The sequence below is a fragment of the Hevea brasiliensis genome, chromosome 1 (genome assembly GCF_030052815.1).
Source record: "Hevea brasiliensis isolate MT/VB/25A 57/8 chromosome 1, ASM3005281v1, whole genome shotgun sequence".
NCBI classification, from domain to species: domain Eukaryota; kingdom Viridiplantae; phylum Streptophyta; class Magnoliopsida; order Malpighiales; family Euphorbiaceae; genus Hevea; species Hevea brasiliensis.
The window spans coordinates 114,253,486-114,266,047 of record NC_079493.1 but is presented as its reverse complement, the minus strand read 5'-3'; the positions used below and the strand labels follow the sequence as shown (position 1 = coordinate 114,266,047).

The 12,562-nt window shown below is 35.1% G+C and overlaps 1 protein-coding gene across 1 annotated transcript; it reads left to right on the top strand.

Annotated features, from left to right (window-relative positions):
• Window positions 1–6,998: 6,998 nt before the first annotated feature.
• On the top strand, window positions 6,999–8,087 carry LOC131183396 (probable disease resistance protein At5g63020). Its single transcript, XM_058154172.1, has one exon. The coding sequence runs from the start codon at window positions 6,999–7,001 to the stop codon at window positions 8,085–8,087; it is 1,089 nt and encodes a 362-aa protein (XP_058010155.1).
• Window positions 8,088–12,562: the final 4,475 nt, after the last annotated feature.

The window sequence follows — 12,562 nt, the reverse complement described above, 5'->3', positions numbered from 1 at the left end:
GGATCGACATGGGTTATTCTAGCTCCAAATTTGACGTGTTTGACTGTGGACGTGAACAAGCATATAGAAGAGATAATAAGTGTTGAAAAGTTAGATGATGTTCAAGTTGGGGATGAAAATTTTAACCCATTTTTTAAACTCCAAGTGCTCAGGTTGCTTGCTTTACCACAACTGAAAAGCATATATCCCAAAGCCTTGTCCTTTCCCTCTCTAGAAAAAATCGAAGTATATGAATGCCCTGACTTAAGAAGCTACCATTAAACTCGAGCAGCGCAAATGGAGGCAAAGTTGAGATTAAAGCAGAGGAACAATGGTGGAAAGATGTTGAATGGGAGGATGATTCTACTAAAACTACCTTTCTACCGTGCTTTGTGCATGCTCGCTCCCTTTGGTAATTGGTTTTCATTTTCAACTTTGTATTATTTCGTATTGACATATTTTGATCATATTATATCTTGCATCAAACGCTTAAAGGCTTTCAAAATTATTGTTGACAGTGATTTCTAATGCAATTTTTTTTTTTGGCAGGGGATGAGCTGGCAAACTATGGAATGGTCTTTGTGAGCAAATCTGCATTTGGCTTTGGATCTTTGTATTGGTGGATGTGTTACTGACCAAATGGAGTGATTTTGGTACTCAAGTATCAGGACTACAATTCTTGCGCATTTTACATTCGCATGTGTAGCTTTTTGCTTTGATTTTATTTTGAGATGTTTTATTCAAGTTTGTGCCCAGTCAATGCCTTCTACCTGAAATTAAAGTTGAGTTTGCTTAGTATAAGCTCATTTTATGTTTGGTCTGAATTTTGCATATCATTTTAGGGATGGGTCCTTAGATACATATATTCCATGTATATTTGTGCTCTTTATTTTTCTATAATCAAAAGCTTATTATAACCTTTGCCTCTGGTTTGAGAAATTAACCTTCTTCACTTGAAATCTTGAATCGTCTTTCATCAATTATTGCTTGGAATTTTACTTTTGAGTGTTTAGTTTAATCTCATTTTATTAATTTTCATTATTATCAATTTCTTTATTTTGCGAATTATTAAATTAGTCATTGTTTGAATTTAGTTTTGCATTTTCATATCTTATGCTTCAAATTCCTAAATTTCTTTTATTAATTTGATTAAAATACAATTTTAACATATTTTATTTTATATCAAAAATTCAATCATTAACACAACTCCTCGTGGGAACGATATTTTTTTCTATACTACTTGAACGACCCGTGCACTTGCGGTTGGGACACATCAAAACGCAAGTGCGAATCATCTAATAATATAGAAAAGATATCGTTCCACGAGAGTTGTGTTAATGATTGAATTTTGATATAAAAGTTGACTAAATTGAACTATTTTTGAAATTAAAGAAATAAATTGATGGGTATTTGAGTATGAAATCTATATGTGCAAAATTAATAATCTATCCAACAATGTATTAATTAAACTAAAATTGCTTCAATTTGAAATAAGCAAGTTGAAATATGGCAAAATTTAAAATGGCAAGCAATTAAATTTGATTTGAAATTAACAATTATAAAAAGGCGATTCCGGAGTTCGGGATTTAATATTCGAGCTATTTTGGGATTTTAAATTGGTTATCCAATATTGCGGAACTTACAGGTTTTAAGGAGATTAATTCTTAAATCCTTTGAATACCCTTTCGAAACAAAGAGTGTCTTAATCAATCTAATCCTACTTTCGTGGAGTTAGAGTTAATTAAGACCCATTAGGTTCTTTAATTAATATGTGAATCCTCTTAATCCTTAGTCTATTTCTAGATCTAAGTTGATTAAGTCCAATTTCTTGATTATCTATCACAAGGCCTTCTCCTTTCGGTGCCTCAACCATGGATTAAGAACATCACTTAATGGGATCCTACACTAAGCATGTCATTAAGCACACAAGAAATGAATAAAACTCATTAAGACCACAAAATATGGATTAGCCAATCAAAATCCACAAAATATCTCAAATATTACAACCTTTACTCCGGAATCAAAATAAACTACTCACTACCCATAATGCTTACAAGATATTCTAAGTTTAAATGGAAATAAAGCTTTAATCTAAGCTAAGAAACAAAAAGCTCAACACTAGAAATGTAGGAAGAATGTAAGAAAGGAAAGAAATCTCCAAATCTGATTGGAAATGGTGTGTGAGGTGAATGTGACTCTTCAGCTGCTGCCTCTCCTCTCCCTTTTCTTCCTTTTCTGCTCCTCTCTCCTCTAAAATGGGAAATAAGGCTATTTATAGAAATTTTCTGACATGGAGCCCTAAAATGGTGTGTTTTAGGAGGAATTTTACGAGGAATCTTCTTGACTCATTAATGAACTCTTTGTGGGATCGCATAAGTGGGTGCATAAGTCATGCGATCCCTTATGCGATTCAGCTGGTTACAGCTCACTTATGCGAAACTGCATGACCAGGTGCATAGGTTATGCACAATTCCGTGAGATTGCATAAGGGGTCGTGAATCTGCATAAGCCATGCACTCTCCTTATGCACAATTCGGCAGGTATTGGAACAGTGATTTTCTCCTTATGCGGTCTGCATGGCTTATGTGGCAAGTTATGCGCAATTTGGCCAATGCATATTTCAACTTTGAAACTTGTTTTTGGCATCTTTAGCTGTAGAGATCACTCCTCAATGGCAAAATTTCTTTTTTAATCCTTCAAAAACACCATTTTTCCTACAAAACAAAGTAAAATTTACAAATTATTCCAAGATTGACAAATATGAAAAACTAACTAAATAACTAATGAAATTAACTAAAAGTGACTAATAATCAAATAAAATGGCTATGAAATTAAACCTAAATGATTATGCAAAATGTATGCATCAAATACCCCCAAACTCAAGCTTTTGCTTGTCCTCAAGCAAACTTTAAAATGTGATGCAAAATTCTTTAGGGGTGCCTTATCCAAAGAGCTATGAAAATCACCTATTAAAGTAACTTAACACACCTTTAGCCATACCAACAATCCATATACCCATCCTTCAAAATACAAAGAATCTAATGCTTATCCAAGCTTTCACGCTTAGCCATCAAGTCAATTATCATTCAAAATCCCCAAACCAACCACTCAAAAGAGAGAGTCATGCTCAAAAGGAGTTCTAGAACAATCAATAGTCAAAGTGTCTCTATATGGAATGATGAAATTGAATGAATGAATGAATAGTTTTCCAATCCCATAGGCAAATTCCCTACTCCTATCTCCACTAATGTAGCAAGTACTATCAAGAGATCAAAGGTCTTTTAGGGATGTAATGGGGCTATGGGGTTCAAAATGAGGCTAAGAAGAAAAATGGGTAAAAGGGTTCAAAGCATGAGAATATTTTCAATTTTGAAACATAAGGTACACTTCTTATTTTATTACTATTTTTTCTTTTTCTTTTTTTTAATATATATATTTATATGTGAGATAGAAATACACAATGAGGATTGTCAAGTGCTAGCATAATTTACAAAACACATAAAAATGGAGGGACATTTTAATTCTTTAAACTTGTATCTTGCATTTCCTTTTGAAGATTGTCCCTAAAATTGCCACCCCCAAACTCATTTCTTTTAATACTTTGGGTGGATTTTTTTTTCATTTTGAATGACAATAGTGAAAAGCACATATACTAGCACTTTTACAAGGTGACAAGCATTTCTTCTCCCTTTTATTGTATTTTTTTTATTTATTTTTTATTTTTTTCTCTTTTTTTTATTATTTTTTTATGTACCTAATGTTATAAATAATTATTCTCATGAAAAGGGTTGGAGTGTTTGGTTCATTGGCTAGGTAACAATAAGGATTTCAAGAAAAATTAGGGATAAAAAGGCTCAAAGGGGTTTGCAAGGGTCAATTTTAATTAGGAAAAGGGCCAAAGGTTTAAAATGAGAAGGTTTAAATCAAAGAATGCCTAATCATCTCTCTTTTCAAGTACAAAGTGGTATTTCGCCTTGAAAGGTCTAGAACTTTTGTTCTAGGATTGGTGAGACATCATTTGACAACCTTATATCCAATAATTCCCCCTAAACATTCCAATCTCTAAAGGACTAGTTGGGTGGCTTTTTGGCTAAGAAGATATAGGCTAGAGATAAACACTTCAAAACCTTGCACCTCTTAGGAAACTTTCAATCCACAAACCCAACTAAAGGTAAGTCAAATCACTCTCATAGGTAGCTTTTCAATACTCAAGGGATTTGGCAAAAGATTTTTAATGCATGATGCATGATTCCTAAAAATGAGTAATGCATTAACTAAATGGAGGAAGTCTATTTGTGTGCAATGTATACAATTTCTAAGTGATGTATAATGTGTGTGTAAATGTATTATGATGTGTGTGTGTAAGGATGTATATGTAAAATATTTACAATATATGTAAATGGAATGGGATGAGATGCTCCTATACTCAAAATGTGAAAAATGAAGCAGAAATAAAAAATCAAAATGTGCACCCCCAAACTCAAAATTAGACATTGTCCTCAATGTCTCAAGCAGTGTATTATAAAAACTCAAAGTAAACAGGAATTACCAGGAATTGTGAGATTTAAGAGCAAAAAGAAAGAGTTACCTGGTATGGAGCAGATGAGAAGTCAAGAATTAATGGGGATGCATAAGAAGCTGCACAGGTTATACAGAATAAAGTGCTGTCCAGAACAAGTGCATAAGTAGGGTGTATAAGCTATGCGGGTTCTGCATAGGTGGCAATATGGACTGCACATGCTATGCAAAATATTTGCATGAGGGGATTCACAGCCTATGCAGTTCTGCATGAGTGTCATAGAGGACTGCACAGGCTATGCAAAATATTTGCATAAGGGTATTCATAGCCTATGCAGTATATTCAAAAGCTGCTGCATGATGATGAGCAAGGGAAAATGTGCAACCACCAGTAGAAGCATGCAAATATATACAGAGTATGGACAAATATGCACAAAAGGGCAGTAAAGGAAATGAAAATCAATGAAAAACTAATGTAATAGCTATCCAATAAAACTTCAAAAAAAAAACAGAATTCAAAACAAACTAAAATTGTTTCAACATATCTACAAAGAAAAACTCCTACAAGTTTGAACAAAAGTAAAACAGAAACTAATCTAATTCTATTATTTTGCCCTTGTCCAAAGATGCTGCTAAAGGACTGGTTGGAGCTGCTTGCTATCGAAGTGATGGTTTTGGAGGAGGTGATGGAGGTGGAGGTGGGAAAATGGGTGCCGAAAACAAATTTTGATTTGAACAGGACATGTGTTAAGGCTGCATAAGGGGAAAAGTGGGTGTGCATAACTTATGCACTCTCTTATGCAGGTTTCGGTGGGTGATAAAAAGTGTGAAAAACTGATTATGCAAGAGTGCATAGCTTATGCACTAACTTATGCAAGTTTCGGCTTGTTTTGGAATTCAGAGAAATAGGTCATGCGGAAGTGCATAAGTCATGCACTGTCCTTATGCACCTCTCGGCAAGTTTTGGAATTTAGAGTTTGTGGTTATGCGGAAGTGCATAAGCTATGCACTTTGCTTATGCACCTCTCGGCAGGTTTTGAAATTCAGAATTTGTGGTCATGCAGTTGTGCATAAGTTATGCACTCTGCTTATGCACCTCTCGGCAGGTTTTGATTTTTGGGGAGTTCGATCATGTGGAAGTGCATAAGCTATGCACTGTCCTTATGCATGTCTCGGTGGATAGAGAAAATGCAGGATTTGAAGTCATGCAGAAGTGCATAAGTCATGCACACACTTATGCAAGTTTTGACAGATATGAATTTTGACAAAAATGTGGCTATGCAGAGTTGCATAAGCTGTGCACCTCCTTATGCGATTTACCTTGAGAGATGAAAATGGCAGGAATTGTGGTTATGCAGGATTGCATAAGCTATGTAGTTACTTATGCACAATTCAACAAGATTGAGAGAACAACTGAAAATGATTTGCAAGTGTGAAAAATACCCTAGAATGAAGAAATATAATTCCATGAAGCATAAACCATGAGAAATTTTCACCAAAAACACATCAATATATACAAAGTCCATCAAAATTGTATCACACAAGCTTGTAAAAATGAATCCTGCATAAAAGGCCTTTGTGAACCATGCCATTTTGACTCAAATTCTGCAAATCAACATTTAACACATTAAAGCTTAATAAAATCTGCATAAAGTTGCATTATCCACAAATGAGAAATGAACTCTCCAAGTTATGCCAAGAAAATGCAATATGTCCACCTTGAATCCCACAACCCAAATAAGCTCAAAACTATAAAGATGACCCACTTACCACCATATTAACATTAAAAGCACAAATACTTAAAAGTTACACACCCAACCTCACCAAGAACATAAGTCATCTGCTACAGACCCCTCCTTTGCTGCAGAATTTCTTTTTTTTTTTTCTCTGCATAAACCAGGTAGCAAACCTGCACAGGTTATGCAGCAAAAATCAATCAATTTTGGGAGAATTGAAGGATAAAATATCAGTTAAGGGTCACTCCCCATCAGTTCACCAGCCTTTCTCCATTGAAATACATCTACAAAGGACAAGATTCAACAATGTCAAAAATTTGAATTTGGGGAGATTTAAGATAAAAACAAAAGCAATGCAAATAAAAGTAAATCAACAAAAGCAAAATAAAAGAACTTGGGGTGCCTCCCAAGAGGGCTAATTTATAGTCCTTAGCTGGACTCTTTTCATGTTTCATGGTGGCTGAAATTGGAATTTATTGCCTCTGTTTCCAATAGGTGCTTCAATGAATCTATACTTCATTTTCTTTCCATCACATGAGAAGATCCTTGTTGCTTTGTCTAAAAATCCGACCATTTCTTTCTTGACAACCTTTGGTGCATGTTCGTGGGAAGGGTCGCCAAAAAATTAGAAGATGTGATTGCGTTAAAAGCCAAAGGAGATTTTAAGGAAGTGTTGAGAGGACACTTCCAGAACTAGCGGTAGTAAGAAACGTTAATCCAACAGTGGGCACTGAAACTACCTTAGACGAGGCATGGAGCTTCATCATGGGAGATAAGGTGGGAATTGTTGGCATATACGGTATAGGGGGAGTCGGTAAAACTACTCTCCTTACTCAAATCAACAACAGATTTGCCACTATATTTGATCATTTTGATGTTGTGATTTGGGCTGTGGTTTCTAAAGATTTCAAACCTGACAAGATTCAAGAGCAGATTTGGAAAAAAATTGGCTTTTTTGATGAGAAATGGGAAAAAAAAAGCCTCCGTGAGAAAGCGGATGACGTATTCCATGTATTGAGCAGAAAGAAATTTGTATTATTGTTTGATGACATATGGCAGCGAGTTGACCTCGAAGAAATTGGGGTTCCTCTACCTACTAGACCAAATAGATGCAAGATAGTATTCACAACACGCTCTTACAGAGTAGGCGGGCAAATGGACGCTGAAAAGATGATAAAAGTGAAACCTTTGGATTGGGAAGAAGCTTGGGCATTGTTTCAGAAGAAGGTTGGGGATATTGATCTTGATATTGTTCCTTTGGCTCAAGATGTAGCTAAAGAGTGTAGAGGGTTGCCAATTGCACTCATTACCATTGGTAGAGCCATGGCCAGCAGAAATACAAAGGAAGAATGGAAGCATGCTCTGGAGGTACTAAGAGGCTCTACATCAAGCTTACCGGTCATGGAGGATGAGGTATTTCATGATATGGAGGTTGAGGTATTTGTAAGATTGAAGTTTAGTTATGATAGTCTGCTTAGTGATAAAGTTAAATTTTGTTTCTTGCATTGTTCCTTGTTTCCGGAAGACTTCGAAATTGAGAAAGATGACTTGGTACATTATTGGATTTATGAGAATTTTTGTGCTCGAAATGAGGCATATTTTATAATCGGTTCTCTTGTTGGGGCCTGTCTATTGGAAGAGAAAGGCGAACATGTGAAAATGCACGATGTGATTCGTGACATGACTCTGTGGATTGCACGTAAATATGAACCACGAAAAGCACAAGTTTTTGTAGGCGAGTGTCAATTAACTCAAGTAAGAGAGGTTGGAAAATGGGAAGGATCAAAGCGGATGTCACGATGGCAAACTCCTTTGAGAGAATCCATGAAGTTCCCATTTGTACCAATCTTTTAACTTTATTTCTCGGAGATAATCGTCTTTTGAGGGAGTTCAGTGATGGTTTCTTTCAGTTTATGGATACACTAAATGTTTTGGACCTCTCACGCACTGGTATAAGGGAATTGCCGGTGGGAATATCAAAATTGAATTCATTGCAATATCTTAATCTGTCAAGGACGTGGATATTACAATTGTCAGTTGAGTTGAAAATGTTGGTAAATCTAAAATATCTGAACTTGGAGTATAATTTGAATCTCTGAGAAGATTCCAATGGGAGTCATATCTAGTTTATCATCATTGCAAGTTTTGAAAATGTCTGATGTTGGTATTTTTGAGGTCCAACAAGGGAAGATAATATATTGAGGGAAGATAATATGCTAATAGAGGAGCTAAAATATTTAGAACACTTGAATAAATTGACCACCTAATAACAAGTGTCTCGAGTCTCGAGTTATGGCAACACCCACACATTACTTAACTGTACTCGAGCTCTAAGCCTTGAATTGTTTCCGGATCCACAGTCTCTCAACATTTGGTGGTTAACAAATATGAAGAATCTAGAAGTTATAGATATGGCTAGTGTTAGAAGTGATTTAAAAGTGTTGGGTGCTAGTAGCAGTAATTCAAAAAAGTTGGGTGTCGATGTTGTAATGGGAGAGATAGAAACAGATTGTCACACCTTACCCCTGTAAGGCATAACATGATCCGTAGAATACCTAATGAACTACCGAACTTCACATACCGATAACTCATTAAGTACCCTACAAGGGATTTTAAAACAACTTTCTTATTTTTGACAAGTGGTGAGCATTTTCTAGTAAGTACTTAAAACATTTAGTTGAAATTAAAACTAGTTAATATTTTGGTCCATTTTAGTTTTCCATAAATTCTATAAAAATTTTGTGAGTTTCCTCTGTATTTTGAGAAAACCGTTCTTCGAATACCTGTAAAAAGCACTTCTAAAAGTTTTTCTCAACCAAAACTTCGATTTAACAATCAAACTCAGTCAATTTCTAAAAATTCACAATATCAATAGTTCTCAAAATACTGTCAATCAATATCATTCATATTCATTAAAAACAAAATAATTTATCATAACCTTTCAAATTTATATCAAAATAAACATAATCTAAACTTTATTACATACTTCATAGAAATTTTTGTACAAGCTGCTCATGAACCATTTTTACATGTCCATACATTTATGTGCAATATATACATCAAAAGAATTATTTACAGTTAGGGTATAAATTATACCCAAAGGCTTCAAGCTGATGACTTCACACACTTCAGCAGCTCAGTCTGCTGCTCCTCTAGTCTCTGTATCTGCGGCACAATAAAGCTATCGAGTACTAGGACTCGATGGTGCACAATATACTAAAATAATCTTTATGCAAAGCTTAAAGCACATTCATTCAAAAATTTGGCTAAACATGAAAATTAAATACAATCATGCATTGTGAGATTTTACATGTAAACCAAGTTCATTTCAAAGTATCAAAACACATTTCATAAAACCCACAGTTAGATCACGCCATTCGAAACAAATAGAATCTCAATAGCAAGAGGCTAAAGAGAAATCATATCACAAGGCTAGCTAGCTCAAATATATGGATATCCATTCACTGGCACACCTCAACACTTCTCCAGAGAAGGAATCAAAATTCAAAACTAATTACCCCCACTAGTCGTGCTAGTGAGGTGTTCAAATATGTGGTCATGACACTGTGGTTTCAAAACTTATCTTAACAATTTGCTAAACATTGTCTTTTCAAATATACATAATAACTTTCAACAATTTAGATCAAACATCATAAGAATGCCATAATCCGATATTTCATATTATTCAAAACGATATGCAAAAGATGATTATAAAAGTATATGTTGTGCACAAACATCAAACGAGTCGTCCCTTAGCCTCGACTCGGTTCCTCGGGTTCTGTCCCGATATTCTTTTCCACTGAAACATGAAATTTTCCAATGTTTCAGTACTAAAACTTAAAATAAATCCAAAATAAACTTAACTTCACATTTACCTAGCTCTAACGTGTTAAATTCGACGTTCTCAAAATTTTGTGTTTCGGGTTACTATTCACTGCACTATTCAAGTCAAATTATTGACTTTCTAAGGCTTAATAGGTATGGGAACTCCAACTTCACTCACATACCACATTTTGGCCACCAAACTTGTTGGTTTTGGTCATTTGTTTAAAGCTTAGGTCATTTTGGCAAAATTGCAAATTTTCGGTTTTGGTTCTCCGAAGTTGCACTATTCCATTGGTCGACCTACTGTTGGAATTTAACAAAACTTCCTTCATAGAAAATGTTCCTTATTGTCTTAAGTGTATTCTCATTTTTGGATCACCTCAATCGGAGTTTTGTAGCTCAAGTTATAGCCAAAATAAGTTTACTGTTCACGTGCTTATTCATCTTGGTATTTTGGAGTGCAGCAGATTTTTGATCCAAATTTGGTCAGTAATTTGATTAAGTTAAGTTCATAATTTGGTCTAACTTTCTTCATATGAAATGTTCTACTATGTCTTAGGTTTCCATCGGTTCAAGAATCGCCTAAATCCGAGTTTTCTAGAGGGAATTATAGCCATCCAAACATTGCTGCTCACTGAAAATTCTGCAGAGTTGCAGGTTTGGTAACCTAACTTTGCTCAATATTTTGAATGGGTTAATGGTATAATTTGGGGTGATGTTCTTCATGAAAGTTTTAGATCTATATGCCCTCTAACCCCTGGCCAAATTTCAGGTCAATCTGACCTGTCTAACTCGAGTTATGACCAAATGAACAGTTACTGTTCATTTGGTCAGTTAATCTTGATGGCAGCCTGCAATCAATTCACTTTGTTCAATTGTTTCACCAAGTTTTGGTCAGTTTTTGGCCATGGTTCCTTAATGAAAATTGTGCTCTTTTATGTCTATTTTCATCTCCAATTGGTGGCATATCAATTGGACTTGTAAAATTTGAGTTTTGGTCCTTCAAAGTGGGTTTGGTCATGCTGCCAGCAGCATGACCATTAACTTACGAATTTGGTTTGATTTCCTACCATTCCCACACAATCCATTTGGTCATAATTGACCATTATTTCACTTCACAATAGGTCAAACATGCCATTTATGCATTTCTCCAAATTTTTGCCTCAAAACCCTAACATTCAAACCCTAGCTCTTCCATCTCATGCATTAAATCACAACTAGTGCACTTAACCTTAACCATTCAACTAATCAAAGCTTTTAAACTTATTCTAATGCATCAAATTCATGTAAATCATACTCCTCTCAAGCTGCCCGAATTTCAGTTTGGTCCTTCTCCCATGTTTTTATTTCATTTCATAATTTCTAAGCTCATTTCAATTATCACACATGCATTTAAATGGAAGAATAAGGAGTTTAACATACTAACCTCAACTTAAAGCTTCAAACCTCTCTCTTAGCCCTTCTTTCTTCTTGTAGTCTTCTTCCCAAGTTACAATATCAAGCTCTAATGAAGTTTTTATGAGGTTTATTAAGGTTGGGTAAGGAGAAATTAAGCTTAGTGTAAGCTTAAGGGAAAAACTTTCATGGAGAATTTATGGAGGAAGGTGGGGCGGCACTTGATGGAAGAAGAAGAAGAAAATCCTAATTTTTTTCCTTTTGTTTTCCTTTACGTTTTTGCTTATGGAAGACCCCTAAATCCAAATTAATTAATTCAATTTATTAATTTAGTTATGACATCATGCATGATGTCATAACTTTTGACTTTTTTTCATTTTCATATCTTTTTCTCTTTTTTTTTTTTTTCTATTAATTCTTTAATTTAATTCTCGATTTCAAAATTTTTTTTTCTCCGATTTTATTTGACAGTTAGGTCAGGAGTCAGCTCTCGGGGTCAATTGACCAATTTGCCCCTCGCCGGTTCATCCCGGTTTGTAAATAATCCAATATTTCTTTCGGATCCCTGACCTAATTATTTGATTGACTTAACAGTTCTTTTTCGTGATTTTCTCTTTTCCACTGTGTTCATAAGGGTCCTAAGGACCGCAGCGTCACTTTTTACGGTTCGAAATTTGAGTTTAAAATGACTTCGCAGTCATTCCCGAGGAGGTCACTCATCGCTGTGACTCTCGGCTCGTATAACTTCTTATGTTCTATTTTTCTTATTTATAGTCAACTAATTAAACATTGCTAATTATTTGTGTTTATGGCTTCTTAAGTTGTCTTAAGTGTGGTCCTAATCCCCTTAATTGTCCGGACCGACACCGGTCACCGGAACAGTGAAATCTACCAGGCTATGCAAATGGGGGTGTTACACAGATGATGCAGGTGGAGGTCTAGGCAACTCAGTGATCTCAAGGGAGACATGCTTTAAGAGCCTTCATACATTGCATTTAGGGAGAAACCTCAGATTGAGGGATCTGACATGGATTATTCTAGCTCTAAATTTGACGCGTTTGTATGTGGCCACTAACGATTATATAGAAGAGATAATAAGTGTTGAAAAG

Excerpts from the sequence above, each read along its gene's own strand:
- LOC131183396 (XM_058154172.1), top strand. The coding sequence starts at position 6,999 with ATGGGAGATAAGGTGGGAATTGTTGGCATATACGGTATAGGGGGAGTC.